The following is a 23,013-nucleotide window of genomic DNA, read 5'->3' as shown; positions in this document are numbered from 1 at the left end:
CCAGAATGTTTATAATTTCATAGCACCACTTCACTGGCGTAAATTCGTTCCTCAACCCAGATGGTGATCCGCTTATGAAGGTTTTTTCTTCCTTGCTTATTTGTTATTTAGAAAGCCTGGGATTGGGGATAGTAGGTCCATTTTGTAACTAGTCTTTGTGCCAGAGGTAAAAGCCATTGGCAAAGCTCTTCAAAGAAGGGGGAGCAGTTGGCAGGGCCAGGGGCTGCTGGGCGTTACTCAGTTCCGTTTGGTTTATGCTCCCTTGGGGAAATTTGTACCCAAATCATTTTAAGTTTAGTTTTCTACTGCCTCCTCTCACCCTCCCCAAAAGCATATGTTTTCTGCATTCTTTATCCTGGTTCTCTCTTAATAAGTGGAAGTTCCCTTCCTTGTAAGGTTTAGATTTGTTTGAAAATGCTCCTGGCCGTGGTTTCTTTGTAACATAGCAATATACGGGCACTGAGGCTGCCCCTTTTGAGTTTATCGAGAGAATACAAACGCCAATTTACAAAACTAAATTTTGAGATCCAGCAATGTGTGGACTAATCTTTAGAAAACACGCATTACGTGAAATAATCATCAAGATGAGTGGCAGCCTAAGGCCAGTAAGCAGTTTAGGGTAAGCCTGACCCATCAAAAAGTATTTTTTCAATTAAATGGCTACTGCACCACGTGTGCAGAGTACAGAAGATACACAGGACATAAGCCCAATCCTCCACCCTGCGAGCTTCTTTGCAAGACTGTTAGAAACAAAACCTACCTGGAGTTGAGAAAAAGAAAGGCTTGTGGGCTAGCCTTAGAAGAAATGAAAAGCCTGACCTTGGTCATTCTCATTTTATTTGGTTGTCATTGGGTTTTTATGCTGTTGAGGAAATTGCAATGTACTGTGTAGGAAAATGTATATAGCTTTTTATAGTATTCCTATGATAAGTGATGGAAGAAAGTCCAAGTGCCAAAGACTAGGGAGATGGGATTGACACTAATAAAGGTGTCTATTGCTACAGTCTATTGCTACCTTCCTTCCTTTAGGACGAAGATCCAATTAGAGCATGCCTGCGTAATGCCAAAACTATTCTTGGAGCTAAAATTTAATATAAAAAGAAATGTAGGGGCCGGCTCTGTGGCGTAGTGGTTCGGATGCCGGGCGCGCACCGACACACCGCTTGTCAGGCCATGCTGTGGTGGCATTCCATATAAAGTGGAGGAAGATGGGCACGGATGTTAGCTCAGGGCCAGTCTTCCTCTGCAAAAAGAGGAGGATTGGCATGGATGTTAGCTCAGGGCTGATCTTCCTCACACACACACACTAAATTAATTAATTAATTAATTAAAAAAAAACAAACCACAAATGTAGTCCCCTTGTAAGGGACTATATCAAGCACACTATCTGCCTTGATGGAAAGAAATTATTTAATCCTTCATTAAATCTAAAATTATTTGTTTCAACAGAACAAATTGTATAATGTGTGCACTTTAAGTGGTAGGAGCATTGTTCACATAATAATTTGTGTGAACGGCATTGTGTAGGTAGGAGCATTGTTCACATAATAATTGTGTGAACGGTGTCACACAGTGCAAGGCCTGTTGGACTAGAAGCAGCAACCCTAGTTGGAGGAAAGATTAAATTTGGGAAAATTTTCCTGCTGAATTTTTCATTATAACATGCCTGTTTGTCAATAGCATATATAAGTCTGTGGCTAACATTAGTTTTTCTTCCTGGGGCTGGCCCAGTGGCACAAGTGGTTAAGTGCGCGCCCTCCGCTGCAGCGGCCCGGGGTTGGCCAGTTTGGATCCAGGCACGCACCAACACACCGCTTGGCGGGCCATGCTGTGGCGGCGTCCCATGTAAAGTGGAGGAAGATAGGCATGGATGTTAGCCCAGGGCCAGTCTTTCTCAGCAAAAAAAGAGGAGGATTGGCAGATGTTAGCACAGGGCTGATCATCCTCACAAAAGGAAGAAAAAAAAATTTTTTTTTCTTCCTTTTTGTAAGCCAAATAAAGCTGGGACTATACATTTATGTTTGTAAGGATTCGATTTTGAGACTAATAATCACAATTTATGATTTATGAAAGCATTAATTTATGAAAGGTGTAAAGCATTCCATGTTTATACTGTTCCCTCTACTTGACTGTTAGGAACATCGTCATTTATTCTCATGAAGTCCTCTTTAGGTAGAAAGAAATAAAAACATACAGGGTGAATCTAGTGTCCAGAATTCCTGAAGGAATCTGTGACACAGTCTTTCCGCTTACTTAAATTGCTTGTATTTCCAACCAATTTCATTTCATTAAACTGGCATAAATACAGCTTAATTCCCTAGACCAATTTACATCTTTTCTATGGGGAAACCACTTGAATGTTAAAAATTGGTATGATACTGTCTGATACTGGATAATTTAAAGGAAATAGTGATTTCTTCCATAGTTGCCTTATTCATAGGAATGTCTTCTGTAATCAGTATGTGCATTAGTTGACCTACAACAATATTCCCCCCACAATGTTGAGCACCCTAGAATGTGTCCTTTACTTAATTTTGAAGTAAACTCTAATTCCAAAAGCAGTATCTTCTGCCTCTTTTCTACTAAATGTATCTCTTGCATTTAGAAGAAATGACGTCTATTTGTATGGAATAATCATTAGGCTCATTGAAACTTACATGATGTGGGGAAAAGTTTGCCAAATGATGGTAAATTTCATTTCTCTCAAGTGACCCTTTCCTTCTCAGGCTCTTGGGAGATGCCAAATCCAAGCAACCCTGAAGCTATCTCTCAGCCGACTGAGAGATGACAGCAGGTTTTTAGTAACAGGAAGAGGTGCCATAGGCTGCTTGGTTAAGATGGAGGTCTCAAGATAACGTGCAAGTTTTAAGAGACACAACAATAAATCTCTCTCTCTCTTTTGTCTTTTCTTTTCTTTTTTCTGGTAGCCAACACAGTATACATTGGGTGGCAAGAGGCAGCCTGTGTGGGTATGTGATTTTTAGATTTATTATGAAAATATTTTATTTTTTATTTTATTTTTAAAAATTTAATTTGAGTGGTGCTGGTAACCCTTCTTTATTTAATACCAGATTCTCCAGATATTTAATATCATTGGGCTTTAATCTGAAATTCCCTGTGAAATTATTCGGCTCCCCATTAGTGTTTAATATAAAAATAACTCATAGTAAATGGATCAGCCCATCCTAAGAACAGGAGGTAAAGAAAGAGAACACTTCAGGTCAGACCAAGTGTGCCCATACTAAACTATCCTGTGCTTTTTTCCTTTCTTGCAATAAAAGAATAGAAGCTCTTCTGTGCATTTCTTTCCCATTTGCATGCTGCCATGCTTGGGCCTTGCAGAGGTGCTTTTTTTCTTTTCTTTCTTTTTTGTTTTTTTTTTTTTGCTCAGGAAGATTGGCCCTGAGATAACATCTGTGCCAGTCTTCTTCTATTTTGTACATGGGTTGCCACCACAGCATGGGTGCCGATGAGTGGTGTAGGTCCATGCCCAGGAACTGAACCCAGGCCACCAAAGTGGAGTGTGCCAAACTTAACCACTAGGTCATAGGGCCAGCCCCTGCAGGGGTGCTTTGATTGAGAAGCCAGACCAACATATGCCTGAGCTCCATATGGGGGGATCTATTCATTTATGGTAGCCCACCAGGCCTTCCATCCCATCTCCCATGGCCAAGTTCATCAACACTGCTATACATAAAATGTTTTATGTTTATAGTGCTCTCAAAGAAGAGACTTATCTTTTAGGATCTAAATTTAATAAAGGGGAATTAATCTTACACAATGATAAAGGGGAATTAATCTTACACAATGATAAAAAAGCTATTTTTTAAATTAAGTTGCATATTTCTGATTCAGTGGATTGGTAAAAAGATTCACAATTATTATTTGCTAACAAACATGTATAGTGGGCACTATAGTATTATAGTTTTATAGTTTTCACGGTGCTCATTTTTATAACAATTTTTGAGTGGTGTAAAGGGCACTCACAATTATCCTGACTTCTGTTTGACCCGTAAAAGAAATACACATTCTGGTTATGCTTTTCTCAAATAACTACAACCACCAATACTTTACATAACTCTTGACTTTTCAGGGCAAGGCATTTAGTTTTAAAATACTCCCATGGAAGGAAAAATAATATTTACCCCTACTTCCTCCCTCTGTCCCTTGTCCTTCTATCTAACCAATCTGCATGCTTTTATGTATTCATTTTTTTGAACTTATTCCCCTATCTGGAATGCTTATCTAAACAAAGAATTAGATTGCCCTGATAAGTGAGACTAAGAGAATTGTTTCCCTCTAACCGCATAAAAACATTAAAGATGATCTTCCATGGGTACTCTGTATTTCTGTTTATAGAAAGAAAGGAATGAAACTTCAGAAGCAAAATTACAGTGCTCTTGCTAAAGTATAAATATGTAGGCCCTATGGAAACTGGCAAATTCATTAGTCTTCAATCCGACATACAAATTATTGTGGGTGTTTGGATGATACCATTTTTACAGTAAGAAACCATTTCATTCTGAATGTGCAGTGGGCATTGGTTAGAGCAATGACTTTTATGTGGTGTAGACACCTGGAGGTGAGAGACGAGACAGTGGTGCAGAAGCTTTGCGTGAACTCTGCCGAGCATTATATGATGTTCTTCTTGAGTGGCAGCCATTTCCTGGAATAACAAGGTCCTTGGAATATTTTTTCCAGTTAGGCCATAAATACATCCATATGGTGACAGAGGAATAAAATATATGAATGAATATCAGTGACAATTAATAGAATTTGGGTAACTGGCTATATTTGTTTATGAAGTTCTCCAAGTTGAGTCTCAATTCGTGCCTCAGACTTACAAAGGCCTCTTCATTTCCTTGACCTGAAATGATTTGCTAGATTTTAGTTAAAGCTTTACTTATCCACACTTCATAGTGAGCTTAGAGAATTAGAAGTAAAGAAAAAGATCTGAGAAGCCCAGGGATCCCTTATAGAGAGATCATGGTCAGAACAGTGACATTGATTTTCACCAAATGCTTACATTTACTTTGCAATTAAAAAAAATTTAATCCAAGTGCTTGTCCTAAAATACTGACCTCATTTAATATCTAAACTACTCAAGAAACCATACATCACTCCCCATCTCCTGGAACCCTTTCTGGCATTCATATTCCTCTATTCAAATCTGAACTATAATCAAAAGTCCATCTCGAATGCAGCATGAAGACTCCAGGAACTTGAGCTCCCATCAGCCTGCCTCTACGCTGATTGTGAGAGTGGAGTTCATGGATATTAGCTGACGTGTGCAGTGCCTCCTGCATGCCAGGCACTGAGCTGAATGCTTTCACCTAGTCCAGGGGAGGTTAGAGATGCACCCAAGGTCAGGTAGTTAGTAAAGGACAAAGCCAGAATTTTAACCCAGGCTGTCAGGGTCCAGAGACCACCACTCTATAGACCACGTGAGTTGCCACAGCCTCGTTCAAATCACAGATTTTAGGTTCTTGATGATGCTCAGTTTTCACTTCACTATACTTGATCCTGCATCCTCTCTTTGTTATGTGCTTTTAATTTTGAGCTCCCAAACACAACCAAGACCCTCAGCTCCTGGTCCATGCTCATTTTTCAGGAGCAGAACGTGGACCTAGATGTATAGTACATGCGTGGTCAATGCTTGCTGTAATTTATAAGGTCCAATACCATCACTTTTCCACCAAAGGAACTGGTTAAGTGACTTGCATAATGTCTGAAAGTTAGTAAGCACCACAAGAAAAAAACAAAAGGTTCAAGAAAAAAGTTGAAGTATCTCTAATTTTAAGGCAAATCAGTAAGTTAAAGATTAAGAATTTAAAAATCTTGAAAATTGATGCTAGAGGGAAAATAGATTTTATTAAAGGCAGTTGAAGGAGACTGTGAAAATGCTAAAAGACACTTATAAGCACTTTTTCAGGGATTGAATTCTTTGTTATGTCTAATCTGTCTAACTTAACAGTTTCCTGATTGGAATGTATTACCTTCTCCGTAAATTCACAAACACTGATTTGGGTATTTGGGGCTCGCAAGTTGCATTGAATTTGATAAAAATTAGAAGGAAGAAGCAGCAGCATACAAAGGAGAAAGGAAGGCAAGTAAATGCGTATACATTCTTGGTGGAAAAGAACTGCACCTCCCTGTGCCACCCACCAGATTTTGCCGTTAGCCAAAGACAGCTTGGTTGCTGTCCTGTGTTGGAGAAGAGGGGCAGGTTACTTAGAGTAAGCAGCCTCTGAGTGGGAGTAAGAAAAGGACCAGCAGTGTGGATTTGGCCCTGAGTAGAAAGAAAAGGAGACTAAATGTTAGGAGTCTCTGTTCATGCCCAGAACCTTCCTAGCTGACCTTGGACTTAGTCATTTCACCCACCTGGGTCATGATCTCCTTATCTGTAAAATGAGGGGGTTGAAATCGATGACTTGTAAGTTCCGTTCTGGCTCTGAAATTCTGACTCAAAGAATATCTTTTCCATATCAGTTCTTTGGAATGAATCTTATTTTCAATTCATCTAAACAGTTCTAAAATGCTGTTTAAAATAATTAAAGTAACACTAGGAAAGGCTTGAAAAGTAATCAACAAAATTGTGAATATCTCCCATAATGTCTTTTGTGTGACAATCTGCTAAAAATTTTTAAGCTAATAAAAGTAAAAGACAAATAACAAATGAATGCGTTTTAAGAAAGCTAAGGAGGACATAATGGCAACTTTCCAAATGCTGCTAAAGCTCTCAGTCTGCTCCTCCCAGCTGTTACTTCTCAAGGTGCTCATGGGCCTTAGGAAATCTGACACAATGTCAGACAAATACCTTTCTCCCGACGCTTTTATTACCTCCTTTTCCTGAAAGTCATAATCTAACACCAGGAAGAGAACTCATAGTCATGTCTCATTTATCTCCAATGCCCTGCTTTCTCATTGGAAATTTTCATTCACGTATTTTTTCAAATAAGATCTTAAGCTTTGGTTGCATGTGTTTATATGTCTTTTTAATTTTACAATGTTTACCTGGTCTGGAAAAATAATCAGGTGGTTCTTTTTTTTAATATTGTTTAAACAATAAAACTTGATGAGTTTTTTGGATCTTAACAAGATTTTTATTTTGACGTACCCAAGAATATGCCAGCAATGAAAGAATGTCACAGTCTAGGTTACTAGTAAGTGAGTTGCTTTTAAGTAAATCATCCTTACTTGACAATGCTTTGTGCATTTGACAACTTTCAGGATGTATAATTCATCTCTAGCCCTCAAAGATCGTTTGACCAAGTAGCCTTTCACCAAGGGATGTCAGGGTTGCGGGGGGACGGGAGAGGGTTGAACAGCCTGCCCCTCAGAAGCAGCTGCATCATATTTTATGCAGATGTAAAGTTTTATGGTCTTCAAAATCAGATCACAAACACAAACTTGTGTTTCAAGTTGGGGCGATGTGAGGATGTTTTTTTCAGGGGCGGGGGTGGTTATTTGTTTGTTTTGAGTTATATGAGTTTTCATTCTGCCCGACCCTTACCAGTGGCAGCTGACGAAGACCAGAACTTGAGTGATGAAGGGGGGAAGCACTCTGCAAAACCTGTTTGATCCTAAGTTTGAAGTTACCTACCTTTTCACAAGACTTAATTAGGGTATAGTTATGATTATATACTCATCTCCAAAAGGCTGCCTTTTTAATCAAACGTCAAAATAACTGCAAGTTTAATTTAGGTCATTTGTATTTTCTTGTTACAGATTTCCCAGAACATGCTCTGTATACACTGGGCATTCAATAAATGTCAATCAGCAACATTTACTGAGTACTACTCTACTTGAAATGCTTATAAAGGAAAGCACATGTTCTCAAGGGAATAGACAGTTTTCAGGTTGTCTTTCTTTTGTATTTCTGGTTCGAGATCTACACAGCTCAGTTGTCAGCAGAGGTGAAAAAGTGGCTGTCCTTTTGCTATGGAGGTGGTGTTTACAGGTCAGAGTTTCCATCACCTACTCTAGGTCAAGGCAGAGTTCTGTCAGTATGCATCAACACATATGGACCAGTTATTAAAATATTGAAGTACTGGCTCGTCCCTGGAGTGCCCCCCTGTTTCTCTAACTGCATTGGTCCTTCCCCCACGACCTGCCGGGCTGCACTGCAATCCCACAAGCAAAGGGGTAATTCCTGGCTTAGCAGGGAGCCTCTAGAACCGTGCTCTAGCACTACCACCAGTGTCCATTCTGATTGGTTAGCATACGTGCCACACCCCCTCTTGAGTATTTTAAATATTCCTCTTGCACTAGACATTATCTGCACAGAAAGTTAAGGAGCCTTCAAGAAAGATTGCTCAAAGTTGTTATAGTCATTGTCATTTAAAAACAAAGAAAACCAGATTCAAGGACTAACTGAACTAGTACAGACCAGTGATCCTTTTATGATGAAATAGCAGATTCTTCTCCTGGTCCCAGACAAAGACCGGGTCTGAACCATGAAGTATCCTCATTAGGCGAGGGGACAGGAAACGTTAACTGAAATGAATATAGACTTCAGACTTAAAGAAGGAAAGAATTGAAATTCGGAGAAGGCCATGCCAGAAACTCAAACTAATGACACATCAGAAGAATTAGTCTTCTTCATTACAAACTGCTGGCTGGTGACGATCAATAATTAAACAACAAACCAAATGGTGCTCCTCTACAGGTTAAGTAAAACCAGAAGTGGTTTGATGAGCAGGCATTGATGGATTCACCTTGGCACTCAGGTGTTCCTCACTTTAAAGGTGTGCACTAACTTTCAATCCATAGTACTGATATGTGCATTAAACTGAATCTAGAATTGAATTAGACATTAAAAAAGAAGAAACCTGAGTAGCACAGTACTGAGCAGTACGATGTGACATAGTGGTTTTCAGACTGCTTGTCCCTGGGAACCCTACCCACCCTTGCTTTATCAGAGCAGTCCTGCTTTTAATGTTTTATGTACATTAATCTGTCACTCCCTGAGTAAAATCATCTACAAAAATTCGTTAGTCTATGTTAATTTTTACTAATCTTCACTGTAAGTAGTGGGAAAATAAAATGCTCCTATTACTGGAGCATAAGTTCCTGGTTAAAACTGGAAATGTCCACAATGTGAGTTTGCACTTACATAGTTATCATGGCTATTAGGGAGGCAGTAGACTACCATGACTAAGAGTGTGGGTTCTGGAGTTAGGCTGACCTTGGGCTGAACATGGGTTTCAGCACCTGTTAGCTGTTTGCCCTTAGGCGAGTTACGTACCTGGCTGAGCCTCTGTTCCCATATGAGTTAAGCGCAGGTGATAATACTATAATGAGAATAAAGGAGGGAGGTAGTGTTTCTGTATTGGTTGGGGTAAGTAACACAAGTTGCTAAAAGCCTACAATCCCAGTGGCTTGTCACTATAAGTTTATTTCTTGGTCACGTCACAATCCAGTATGGGTCAGTGGGAGCACTCTGCTTCTTGTAATTATGCAAGGATCCTGATAGTGTGTATCTTGTTCTGCTCTCCTCTAGGTCCTTGGGGCCCACTCTGTTCAGCCTCTCATGGAAGGGGATCAAGGATCGAGCACAGAAAAAGGGAGTGTCACAAAGGTTTTGTTTGTTCTGGGGGTGGAAGGGGTGCGCATCACTTGTGCTCCCATTCCCAGGACCCAGTCACCTGGCTACACTCAACCATGGCAGAAGCTGTGGAGTGTAGTCTAGCCTTCTACCCTGGAAAAAGAGGAGGAGGGCCCAGAAATTGGTGTACACTAGCAATTTCTGCCACAGCTGTCTAAGGCACTTACCACAGTGCCTGGCACATAGTAAGAAGTCAGGTTTTTTTTGTGTGTGTGTGAGAAGGATTAGCCCCAAGCTAACATCATTGCAATCCTCCTCTTTTTTACTGAGGAAGACTGGCCCTGGGCTAACATCCATGCCCATCTTCGTCTGCTTATATGGGACGCCACCACAGCATGGCTTGATAAGCGGTGTGTTGGTCCGCGCCTGGATCCGAACCTGCGAATCCCAGGCCGCTGAAGCGGAGCTGCGAACTTAACCACTATGCCACTGGGCCAGCCCGGAGGCTTTTTTTTTTTTTTTTTTAAATTCCAGGAGCATCCAGGTAGCGACCACAATGATGCTCACCATTTCGGCAGTTGTTTAGAGACTATGCAAATTAGCACGAACCCATGGAAACACTCACCTTGCATTGGAGAGCCATTCTTGCACAAAATGACAAGAACGTATAAATTATGAAAGCCAACTAAGCAGAGATACACACCAAGTTGAAGCTAAGAACAAAAAACATGATGTGAGAACCTTTCATTATGGCCACAACTACACTCCAGCCTTAAATATATGGGGGCAAAAAGTTTGTGAAGTTGGGCTTTTTGGCAAAATAGCCAAAAAAAATTATGAACTTACAGGAAAGGAAAAATTGGGGCTTTGGCATGAGATTTTATTTTTTTAAAAAAATCTTCTGTTTGGAAAAAAAGCAAGTTGAGAAACTCCTAAGTAGAAAAAAACATGATCTTTAGAGTTAAGAAGACCCAGGTTCAAATCCCAGCCTTCTAAGAAGTGGTTATAAATTTTGTTCATAAAAGTATCCATTTTTGATCACCTATACTTGGCAGTCGCTGTACTAAGGACCTTACCTATATTTGTGCTCTATCTGTACCAAAACCCTTCAAGGACAAGTGTTATTTCTCTGTTTAAAAAATTAGGAGACTAAAATCAAAAGACATGAAATGACTTGTTCAAGATGTCGTGGTTAGAAAATGGCAGGACAGGGCCGGCCCCATGGCTTAGCGGTTAAGTGCGTGCATTCCGCTGCTGGCGGCCCGGGTTCGGATCCCGGGCGCGCACCAACGCACTGCTTCTCTGGCCATGCTGAGGCCGCGTCCCACATACAGCAACTAGAAGGACATGCAGCTATGACATACAACTATCTACTGGGGCTTTGGGGGAAAAATAAATAAATAAAATTGTAAAAAAAAAAAATGGCAGGTCAGTGATCTTTCTAGTTCGCGGAGCAGAGCGCTGATATGAGGAACAAAGGCAGTGACTCAAACACCAATTCCACCCATTGGTAGGAGCAACAAGTGAGATGACTCCAACACATGGTGTTCTGGAGCCCGACCTGGGGTAGGCGCTCAATAAACATCAGCCCCCTTTGCCTCCCCTGTTCCCCTGCCTATCTGTAGAAATACGCCCGCTGCTGTGGATCTGTGATCTGGAAATCTTAGCTCTTTATTAAAAGTGCACATACAGGGGTGCTGCTCGAACCTTTCCCATCCTCTGTTGTTTCCCTCAACCACTTCTCTCTTCCCCTTGATAGCATTGCTTGTACAAGCACTTGGTTTATCTCTTTCCTTTTCTTCATTCTGAGAAAGGTAAACATGTTTGTGCTGTTCTGCGCTCACTGGAGTGAGCCCTTTGGCGGGAGTGTAGTTACTTTTACAAGGAGTGGCTAGTCTTACATGTGTAGATTCTACTGTGAATACTCAAAGGTCCTGCTAACCATTCCGTGTTCATTTCAGTGGCTTCCCTAATTCCTCCCAAGTAGAGGGTGTGTGACCTGGAGGGCTTCTGCTGTTTGCTACTCAGTATCTTGTATAACACCTTGGGCACACACCACTTAGACTTAATGATTTCGTACTTGACGTTGTTAAAGAAAACTGCATGACCGCTGATCTTTGCATATGGTTCCTGTTTTCACAGCGACTGATGGTGATCTATAACAAAAGCCTCAGTAGGAAGGTGTTTTAAGGGGTATATTATACCCTGTACAGTTGTCCAGTGAATGTTCACCCACACCTGGTGCTTTTAAGATAAACCATGGATGTTTTCCTTCCCAATTGGGAGGAAATAAAAAGCCCCATACAAATCCAGAAGTTATAAAATCAATTGTGTTTCTACTTGTGTTAAGATAAACCATGGATGCTTTCCTTCCCAATTGGGAGGAAATAAAAAGCCCCATACAAATCCAGAAGTTATAAAATCAATTGTGTTTCTACTTGTGTCACCGACTAGGGGCCTCAAAGAAACTCAAAGGTGGGTTTGGAAGCAATTAACAGCTTTTCCAGGTTGTTTCTTTTCCTTTTGTGTGTTAAGGAGATGTAACCACCGCTGTCCTGAAACTGATCAAGGCTCACCACAAGAGCTATGCCCATGACCTTTGCCTTATCTTTAATGCAAAGATCTCTCTAGGAGGAGCTTAGGCCTCATTATGTGGAAGTATGTTCTCCAACTGAGCCTGTGCCAGCGAAATACCCGCCTCTCCTTTTTTTTAATTTAATTTTATTTATTTATTTATTTTCCCCCCAAAGCCCCAGTGGATAGTTGTATGTCATAGCTGCACATCCTTCTAGTTGCTGTATGTGGGACATGGCCTCAGCATGGCCAGAGAAGCAGTGTGTTGGTGCGCGCCGGGGATCCGAACCTGGGCCGCCAGCAATGGAGCGTGAGCACTTAACCGCTAAGCCATGGGGCCGGCCCGCGCCTCTCCTTTTTGAATATTCATTCCCCAACCAAATAAAAGTTCCTGCTTTCCTTTGTTAGGGGACGCCGTGACTTTGGAAATGATTCCTCATGGCCTCCTATTTGCTGCAAATACACTTTAACTTTGTGAGACAACTTCCACTAGTGCAGAGTCTTATTTAACTCACCAGGAGGCGAGCCCACTTGGTTCGGTATCACTTGTACTAATTTAACCGTGCAATTAGGTTATAGATTTGTGCTGATACTTTTAAAGTTTAATGGGCCTTCAAAAGGAATACAGTTTTTTTTACTGTCAACCTCGGCAAGGTACACCTCTCACCCTTGAATGTATAGGCTCCAGTCAGCTCCTCAAATGAAAACTATATTTCAAAATCTCATCTGCTTTGTATACTTAACATTCTTTCAGATACTCAGACTCTGATTTCATTTGCTAAATGTTTGTCAAGGGCCTATGTTGCTGGCTGTTCCTTTAGAACCAGATTTTAAGAGCTTCATATTTATTAGTGTGCAATCCCCCTGTTTGCATTTTTAAAAGCTGTACTATCATCTTTGATGATTGTTGAAATTCTGCTGAGTTGGAGAAGACTTTCCTCTCCATGCCCCCCAAATCTAATCACTCTCATTATCACGTTTATGTAAATATTTTTGATGTTACCCAATTGCCAGATACCTTTAAAATGTCTGCTTTTTTCCAGCTCGGTCTATATTTTCCTTCTCTCGGCAAATTCTCTGCATTATTCCTTAATTCATTAGTAGTCATACACTTGGGTGTCTAGTTTTCTTGGCTGTGGTACAAATTGAAGCCTCAGCTATCTCAAGGCCATATGTTCTTATTGCATATGCCTTGTGATTTCTAAGAATGGGAAATTCAGAGCCTCTTTCGAGTCTCAGTTTAAGATTGATGGCTCAGAATACGCAACATGGGTAAGCACAATGCTGTCTTAGGTCTATTTACCAAAAGCGTTTTGAGGAATTTAGCTTCAGTTTTGATTGCCAATTCACTCCTGGCAGACTCATAAAATAAGAAGCAAAAGGGCCCCCTTCACTCCTCTGGTGAAGGAGTTTGATAAATGACGGATTCAAGCAATGTTAAATCCATCTAAAGGTGAGGCAAAGAGGATATCCAACAGCTTCTCTTGAGGATCTGAAAAGGCTCATTGGAGCTGCTCTTCTCAAGCCGGAAACTTGAAGACCTCTGTTTTCTGGATCAATAAAGATTTAAGGATATAAACTGGTAGCATTTTTAAAAGAGATCTGTTCCTTGATGAGTAGCCTCTGGAATGGGAGTGGGGGGGTGAGGTTGCTTTCTTCATTTGTACGTTCTGGAAAGGCAGAGATGTGAGATTTTGTGTGTTTGGTTAGTGCCCACAGAGTATGTGTGTGCACTCCTAATAAACACTGATGATGTTGATGGAAAGTTCTTAATTTGAGCTTCCATTTCTGAAGAATGAAGCCCTTGTCTAAAAGGTGTCTGTATCTTATCTCTACCAGGATCCCATACAGGCTTGAGTCTTTGGAGTAATTCTCCATCAAATCGGCTATGTTCAAATTCCTAAGAGAATTGTTTGATGATTCAATCTGTTGGTATGTTCCACTAATCTTCATATCTGTAGTGATATCAGAGACACCCTTAATGAGTTGCAGCTCTCAAATAAGTTGCTACAATTGGACCTAAAAGGCTTTTCTCAGGCAAGTCCAGATATCCACTTTCCCTTATCTGCTTGCTTTCAGGGCCTTCTAGAGAACAAATGGCTGGTCCTTTTCCAAAGGGACAGATTTTCCTATCTGATGCTTTTGTTCCCCAGAAAGAAAAGAAAAGAAAACAAAAACTGTTGTCTTCCCCCAGGATATTGAATCCAGAGCAAACTGAAGCTTTGTGGATTTCTTTTGTAGTGGGCTCCTTCATATAAGTATGAATAGGCGATTACTGAGTATCGGAGATTTGGGTTAGAGGTAAAGCATCTCTTTGATGTGCAGAGCAAAAGAAATGGGAAGACATCAGATGTTGGGGTGTGTGAGTTCCCTAAATGACCTGTCAGGACTTCATTTGCTCAATGTAATGCCTTGTGTCTCCTTGTGATGTTAACAGCTTTTGGGGGAAATATGTTGGGTCTTTACCAATCAACTAGCCTTTTCGTGGTTTCAAACAAGATTTCCTGTACCTTTATTTTTCTATCAGAATATTCTAGGTTAGCTGTGTATTTGCTGGGCAAGCTTAGTACAAATGCCTTAAAAGATGTTTCACCCACTTCTGTCGTAGTAAAAACTTTCTGAAGACATAATAGTTTGTGTTCTGGAACCTAATTTTCTATTTGTCTTTCTGTATTGCATGTTGACTCTTCACCTGGATACAGCCCAGTTGAGTTTAAGGTATTCTCTTAGTTAAATCTGTTCTGAGTCTTGTATGAGTAAGTTTTAGAATTTCTCCCTTGGAATAGGAGAAGCTAAATTGGGAAGCAATAAGTGAACCACATAAAGTCACCTGGCAAGTCAAAAGCCAATTTGAGAATAAAGTAGTTTATCTTTCTTACTCAAGTGGTGAAATTCAAAATATCTGATGCCCTGGTTCAAACTGTTTTTCTTGGATCAACATCATTCTAAAGAAAAAGAGTAAATGTGACAGGGATGCAGATTTAAAATTTCTTCCTTTCCCTTTTTCAGTTTTTACAACTAAAATAGGTGAATAGCACGACAGCTGGAATAGGGATCTCTGATTGATTGGGTCATAAAAGTAGGAGCTGTCAGAAACAGCATATTCTCTGCAAAATAAAATAATGTAGATAGTGTTTAAATTGTTTAATGCTAGATATGAAGACTATAGTTTTAAATCCCCTTTATATTATTTTCTCATAACTTATAAATATAATGAACTCTGAACAGATTAGTGACTCTGAAGACAAGCAAACCTCACACCCTTCTCTGTGCTCCCATGTGCAGCATACTTCATTATAATTATTGTCTTTCTTACCCAGTAGCTTACCTTATTTGTCTTTCTGCCTAACTGCGTAGTGTCTGGCACTATAATAAAGCCCCCTACCAAATGATTAAGTGAAAACTACAGATAATCCTGGCCATCCTGTTTTAAGAAGTATTTGTGGCTCTCCTCCTCTGTCTAGTAGTTGGGTTTGGTCAGCTGCTTCCTCTAGCATCTCTGCCCAGAAGGCAAGGGCAGGGAGAAGAGAAGGCACTGAAATCCCTTTGATTTTTCTTCTTGGCAGTTCATTCAGTTCCATTCAGTGAACACCCACTGAGCATCTGCCCCACATCAGGCCCTGCTCCAGATGTGGGATTCACCAAGATGAGTGATAGAGCCTGTTTTGGGAGAAGTGCTCTGAGCCATATCTTCTTCCTTGCACCCTAGCAGGAGACATAACAAGAGCTTAACAAATAATGAGTGAATGAGTAAATGAGTATATATACGTATGTGTACAAAACTTGGGCTGAGGGAGCAATCAATTCTTGGGGGAAGGGATATCAAGGAAAACAAGGAAGAGAGGTGACAGAGAGCGAGAAGGAAGTTGCGGAATGGAAGAGTTGGATAAGTAGCAGCCCCAAGGTGTGAAAATTAATACATGGTCTATGTGGAGAGACAGCAAGCACTTTGACGCTTAGATTCAAGTAGTGTTGCGCCTCAAGTTGTTCAGTTAGAGGTATTTTTCTGCCTGGTTTAGATTGTGAGTCCTGGGAGGACAGAGACCACATTGCCCTCTCTTTGCATCCCATACAAGCTTTGCTCAGGGAAGGAGATCAGATCAAGAATGTTGGTAGATTTAAATTTAATGAACTAATAATGTAGAACTATAAGTAACGTGAGTGTGTGTTCTAATTTCTCTCCCATTTTCTTGTCCTACCACTCTGATGTATATGAATAATGAACTGATTAAAATGCTCAAGGGAAGAGAAGGAGATAAGGAGAAAGAAGAAAAGTTTGTTTAGTCTAAACCCTCAGGGGTTGTGACTTCATGGGAGGAGGGATTTATAAATATACATAAAAATAGTCGCACTTCAAGGTAGTGTGAATACTTGTAATGATAAAGGGCAAATACCACTGGAATGATAAAACCAAGGGACTACAGATCTTAGAGAATGAACATCTCTCCTTCAGTTGTTATGAATAGGGATTGAGGAAGCGGCATTTGAGTTGGGTCTTAAGCACAACTAAAAGCAGAATTTTGGAAGTGGTGGTAGTGGTCATGGAATAATGCCGGGCACTTTTCTAAATGCTTTATATATCGTAATTCATGTGAGCCTCGCAATGAACCCTGTGAGGTAGGTATTACTCTTATTATAATTATTATTACACTCATTCTCCAAATGAGGAAACTAAGGCCTAGAACAGTTAAGAAATTTACCCAAGTCAAACAGCTAGTCAGTGGTAAAGTGGAGGTTTAAACATAGGTAGTTTTGGCTCCAGTCCAGTTAACTGTTATTATACTAAACCACCACCCACATGGAGACAGGACAGAGGGCCTTCTAGGAGAAAGAAATGCGTTGAACAAAGAGCTCATATATGGGGAGGGCAGGGTTAAGGAGTGACTAAACCCAGTTGCCTGCAAAATTAGGGACATGGGAATCTGTGAGTGTTAAGAGAGGACCACCCTATTTTATATTGGAGACCTCCCATCACCTTCCCTGCTTCATCTTCCTAGTACTTTATACCATAGTCTAACATACTATTTAGTATTTTTTACTGTCAGTCTCTCTCTACTAGAATGTAAGCAGTCAGAAATTTGGAATTACTCTGATTGTTCACTGCTGTTTCTTTAGTTTCTAGAATAGTAATAGTACCTCCCTTAATGGGTTGACATGAGGGTTAATGAGTTAATATATTTTTTAAAATCTTAAAAGAGTGTGTGACACACAGTGGGTATATAGAGACTTGGGATTCCTGGGATTACTGATAGGTATCGTTAGAAAGGAAGGTGAAAAAGGAGGAATAAAGGTAGATTTATTTATCCCACAGAGTTTGGCCAAAGTCCTATGGTTAAAGATACTTAACTTTGCTGTTTTTATATGTCCCCCCCCCAAGCTGAAAGATTATTTTGGAGGGTGTTGTTGGGTTTGATCATGTGGCATTAAGAATGCCAGATGAGGGGCTGGCCCAGTGGCACAGTGGTTAAGTATGTGTGCTCTGCTTCGGTGGCCCGGGGTTTGGGGGTTTGGATCCCCAGTAAAGACCTACACACTGCTCATTAAGCCATGCTGTAGGAAGCTTCCCATATACAAAATAGAGGAAGAATAGCACAGATGTTAGCTCAGGGGCAATCTTTCTCACCAAAAAAAAAGCCAGGTGACATATAATATCTGATCTAGAAGACAATAAAAACTGGACAATACAGTTAAAATCCCATCACCCCTGAACCACAGGGGAAAAAACTCTATGTGAGCACTACCACCACCTCAACAAAGTAAGAAAAAACCTGAAAATTTATATTTTAAGCATCACTTGTTTTATGTAGTAAAACCATTGAACAATCTCTTGGATTTTTCTGTAAGGGATTTGATGTGCTGAAGAATTTCTTCCTACTGTGGTACATAAAATCCATTCTTAAAATGAATTAACTTCTATTGAGCTTTCTTGTATTGAGACAATTCTGATAAAACTGGAGTTCATACTCCATGGTAATAGTGGTGACAGGCATGTTTCGGAAGCCCCTAAAATAGTAAGAATGACTCAAGACTGGTGACTTTTGATGAAGCCATTGTGTTTCGTTCAGTACTAATGCCAGACAAAGAGATTGAATGTTGTTATTCAACCTCCAGACGGAGATGTTACTGGATTTTTATTTTGTTGATATAGTCCACTGCTTCTGTCTACAAAGAACTTAAAGTGACTCACATGAAAATAATAATAATAAAAAATTGAAATAGAAGATCGGGACAAAGAAAAGGAGACTGTAATAATGCCAATCCAATTGGGTTTCATTTAGTGCTCTGAGGTTCTGAAAAATAAAAAGATGGGGAATCATGGTCTGTGACATATTTCTCGTTATTGGAAAAGAGAGAGGGTGTGTCTTCCACAGGGAAGATAAAAGCTGTTGTGGCACTGTTCTAAAAGACTTTTTCTATAGGAGACACTGACTGATTTAATGAGTAATCCATGACAACATTTTTGTAGTAAATGTAGTTCTGAATTTTTTGTGGCTTTTTCTTGTGGTGACATTAAATAAAGTTGAGACCCTAGTGTAAAAACTCAGGGAGTGAAGTGATTTTATAGCCTTCAGCAGGCTGTACTTGAACTTCATTCAAGGATAGCATTAGACACTCTTTAGAGGAAGATGGATGACTTTGCCCTTTAAATGGTCTTCTCTAAGTATTACTTCTCTCTGAAGGGGGTCTGATGAAGAGCAGAGAGTAGATTTTCTTTCCTGTCCAAACCTGAAGCTCTGGTACCACTGATTATGGAAAATCCACGTATGAACTTTGCAGCCTGGTGAGAGAGTGTCAGATTTTTCAGTCGTGAATGTCAGAGTCCTGAGTGGTGTTCTTGCCTGCGTAGAAGGTCCACTATCTTCCAGAAGTGGACAAACTCTTATCATTTAAGTAAATTAATATTGACTTAAAATTTAAATTCCCAAAATACTTAATATAATAAAAATCCATATTTAACTGTTATGGTTAAAAAGTAATTATATTTCCTTTGTCACATGAGTAGATACTATCATATGAGGAGAATTTTTATCATCAGCTATTGTTTTCTTCACATTCATGCAATAAATGTTTATTAAGCTTTATTAAGTGAGCCACATTACCTTCCTGTATGTATCTCTGCCTACAGGCATATTTTAATTTTTTTTAAAAAAAATGCTTTTTTTGCTCTCTGTTTATATGTATGTTTTTACTTTATTGGTTTTTTTTTTAATTACAGTTCTTATTTAGATTTTATTTACAAATCACTTTTTTTTTTAAGAAAGATTGGCCCTGTGCTAACATCTATTGCCAATCTTCTTCTTTTTCTTTTTTTCTCCCCAAAGCCCCAGTACATAGTTGCATATCATAGTTGTAGAACTGTGGCTCTTCTATGTGGGACACCACCTCAGCATGGCTTGATGAGCAGTGAGTAGGTCCACGCCCAGGATCCAAACCAGTGAACCCCCCAGGCCACCGAAGTGGAACGCGTGAACTTAACTGCTATGCCACTGGGCTGGCCCCTACTTTATTGGTTTTTTAAAGCACAGAAACTATAGGAGCTGATTGTTTCAAGTCCAATAATTCAGAGATATATTAAGAAAAAGTTAATAATCTTACTCTCCAATGTTACCATCCAATGTTATCAATTTGATGTGGTTTCTTTCATACCTTTCTCTATGCTCAAATAACTTTCTTCACTGTTCATATAATGTGTCTACAACTTAATATATATTGTTAATATAATATTGTTAATTTTTTAATGAAGCCATATTTATTATGCTGACAAATAGGAGAAATTTTCCCTTAATTATAATTGATTTTCTAGAATGTACTTGGTTTGTCTTGAAGGAAGGGTGGGGGGAGGCATTGTTATCTCTCTCTAGAATAACTTAGAAGCTAAAGACCCCACCTTCAAACAGAACCTTTCCTGTCTTTAACAGAATCAAACTTGACAGGATGTGATAAGCGTGTACTTTTCTGATGATGTTGGCTTTCCTCTGATGTCAGCTTGTGTGTGTGTGTGTGTGTGTGTGTGTGTGTGTGTGTGTGTGTGTGTGTGTAATACAGGTTTAGATGTGCTCATTAATTTTGAGACTGGCTCCAGTATCACAGCATCAGATCTAAATACATTCTATGTATCCTTCTCAAAATTCAATGCTTGAGTATCCTTTCATTGAGCTTTTGTTAAACAGGAAAGTAATCTGTTTTATAGTATTACTTACCATGCATTTAGTGAGTGTACAGAGTCCTAGGAACAGCATGACCCTAAAGTTGCAAAAAGAAAGACTTAGAAAATCTGAATATATGTTATAACACCCTTTTCATGCCTGTGATAATGCTTGAGGATGATAAATCTGAAACAAGATGGTAACTGTTGGAAAAAACAGGACTACTTTATGTGGAAAAGCTTAATGGTATTTGAAACATTTCTAGATGCACAGGACTTTCAAACAATCTTTGAAATACTACATGCAGAGTCTTTCCCATGTTTAAGTTGTTAGGCATTGCTCATCTTTACCCAAGAAAACCAAATACACACACATACTTTCCAAAAATTTTACTCTTAAACCTGAAGACCAATATTATATTTATGTGCTACATTATGTGTCAGTAACTGAACAATGTTGCAAGGGGTTTCTAAGAAAGCAAACTTTAGTGTTCCCGTTTTACATGTGGGGAAATAGATGGAATGTGGGAGGTATGAGAACATAGGGAAAAGAGTTCCAAGGTGTAGTGGCCATTTTGGAGTTAAGTGAAAAGTAAGTGCCTTGCTAGGAGACTACTTCTTGCTAGCCTAGCCTCAGTGAAACAGTGTGATGATGGCCATCCTTTCCTGGAAGCTTAAAGTAACCTGAAGGAAGAGGCAGCGGCTTCATCGCATCCAGTTGGTTAATCCCTTCTCTGTCAATCACTTGCATACGATCTGAATAGACTATAAATTCACATTCCTGGAGCCACATGGTCAAAATAGCACTTTATATTCAGTGTGAAATTCTTAAAATGAAACCCAGCTGGCAGATGGGAAGGATTCTAGGGATGGGAAGAAATGGGGAGGGGAATATTGGGTGTGCAAGGGGTTCATGATTTTCCAGAGAGCTTTTTATGCTTTGTGCGGATATAGGACTATTTTTAAACATCTATGATGCAGCACAAATGAATTTGTTAAACCTGAACTATAAGAGTCTTAATTTATAATGTTTCATAAAAACCATTAAGATAGTTGTGGAAGCCATTCCGAAGCCTTGCCTGTAAGGATACAGTCATTTGCTCATTTAGGGAACTCTTTTCAATTCTTCCATGAGTGCTAGTTAGTAGATTATGTCTTTCAGTGCTTTAAATAAGTCTTTGGCTTAATAACCTAATTTAAAAGGGAGAGAGAGAGGAAAAAAACAGCCAGTTCAGTTCACCTCCATCTCCATCTCGTGTTAACTTTCACCCATTATATTGTACATGTTTATCTGTTCCATTTCTATCTCTTTCCTCAGGTTGTATAGAAAGTATCCTATGTCTTAGTGAGTTACAGGGTCAGTGGTCATGTCAGAACCGGGTGAACCCCATTCCAGAACACAGTGCTTTTAGTTACTGATCCAAGCCTTGCAACCCTTACGTTGTACCAGACCTCTTTACCATTCAGGTTGCGCCTCTAACAGCACCAAAAAGCAGTTCCACCTGTAACCAGGTTACTATGTACTTAGTGTCTGTGACTTCGCGGAAGTCAGAATTCAGATATTTCAGCAGCTGCAAGCGATTTTAACTTGCCTGTATGTTTTACAAAAACCATGTGCTGCAGTTACATGTGTGGTATGTCTGGATGAGAAGCTGGAATCAAATATGCAAGGATTTATTTCTCATGTCTTTATTTCTCTAGAGCCACATCTTCTCTTCTTTTTGTGTGAAAGATTAGATGTCGTGAATAGGCCCCTAAAATTTACAAACCTTATTTCAAAGACTCTGAAGTCTAGATCCTTTTATGTTAGATGTAATGAAGACAAGATATCAGGTAAATCATTCACTGCAAATAAATTTGTGGACACACAGAGGTAAATGCCATTTACATGCATCATTTTGTATTATTCTATTATTGGCACTTACCTTCTAGTTAAAAATAGATAACACAAGCCATCATTTGTTGGATGTTGGTATTATATTTTTATTTTCAAATGTTACGATGGAATTGCCATCTTACTGATAGATATGTGATAAGCGTGGAAAGAAATAGATAATAATTCCAAGGTAAAATAGGACTATTCTGCAAAGCACTAAGATTGCCTGTTCCCTAGAAAACTGTAAGTGTGGGAGATAGTAATCCAGGGCATAGGCCAGGAAAAAGTTCGAGGAAATTTTCCTGCTGGGTATACTTTATAATTCTGTTTCTGGTTCTGAGTCTAGAAAATGGGAATAAGTTCTATTTAGAAAATATTTTACAAATATGTTCAAAATAGTGTAATGTTTATTTTCTTAAAGGATAATGTATTTAATAACAAGGTATCCAGTTGTGACCATAATATACTTTCACAGACGTGAACATTTCTATAGGAGACTGCAGGGGTGTGGGTGTGTGTACGTATGGATTCGAGTATTTCAATTTTATTTATTTGTATTCTACTTTCACAAGAGGATTTGAGGTGATAGACACTAGTATGGATTCTGACAGTGGACATGATTTTATGTAACACTCTAAACTTCAGACTGAAGTGGGTGTTAATGACTTCCCTTCTGAGAAGGCTTTTGATTCAAAAAGAATAAAAAGTGTGATTTGAACTGTACAGTTAGAAGCCCTTTATTTAGCCTGATCTGAACTGGTAGATAAATAGTTAATCAAGAGTTGGTTAAAGTGTCTTGTCATTAAAAAAATAAAATAAATGTATAACCTAAATAATATATTTTATAAATTTGCATTGTTTTTTTGTTTA

The 23,013-nt window shown here is 39.4% G+C and overlaps 1 protein-coding gene across 5 annotated transcripts in view; it reads left to right on the top strand.

Annotated features, from left to right (window-relative positions):
• The window catches only part of ARL15 (ARF like GTPase 15), a 415,164-nt gene that overhangs the window by 375,728 nt on the left and 16,423 nt on the right, over positions 1-23,013 (top strand). For 4 of the 5 annotated variants that reach the window (XM_087443273.1, XM_087443275.1, XM_087443272.1 and 1 more), the window contains one exon: positions 9,503-10,043. The exons of the other annotated variant lie outside the window; for it this stretch is intronic. In XM_087443273.1, coding sequence (XP_087299399.1) covers positions 9,503-9,691 — 189 coding nt within the window. In that variant the 3' untranslated portion in view covers positions 9,692-10,043. Of the gene's footprint in view, positions 1-9,502; positions 10,044-23,013 lie in introns of those variants that run through there. 5 annotated transcript variants of the gene reach the window in all.

Source organism: Ceratotherium simum, chromosome 18 (assembly GCF_057802395.1).
Source record: "Ceratotherium simum simum isolate JZ-2026a chromosome 18, ASM5780239v1, whole genome shotgun sequence".
Taxonomy (NCBI): domain Eukaryota; kingdom Metazoa; phylum Chordata; class Mammalia; order Perissodactyla; family Rhinocerotidae; genus Ceratotherium; species Ceratotherium simum.
The sequence above is the reverse complement of the archived record's forward strand: the minus strand, read 5'-3'. Positions and strand labels throughout refer to the sequence as shown.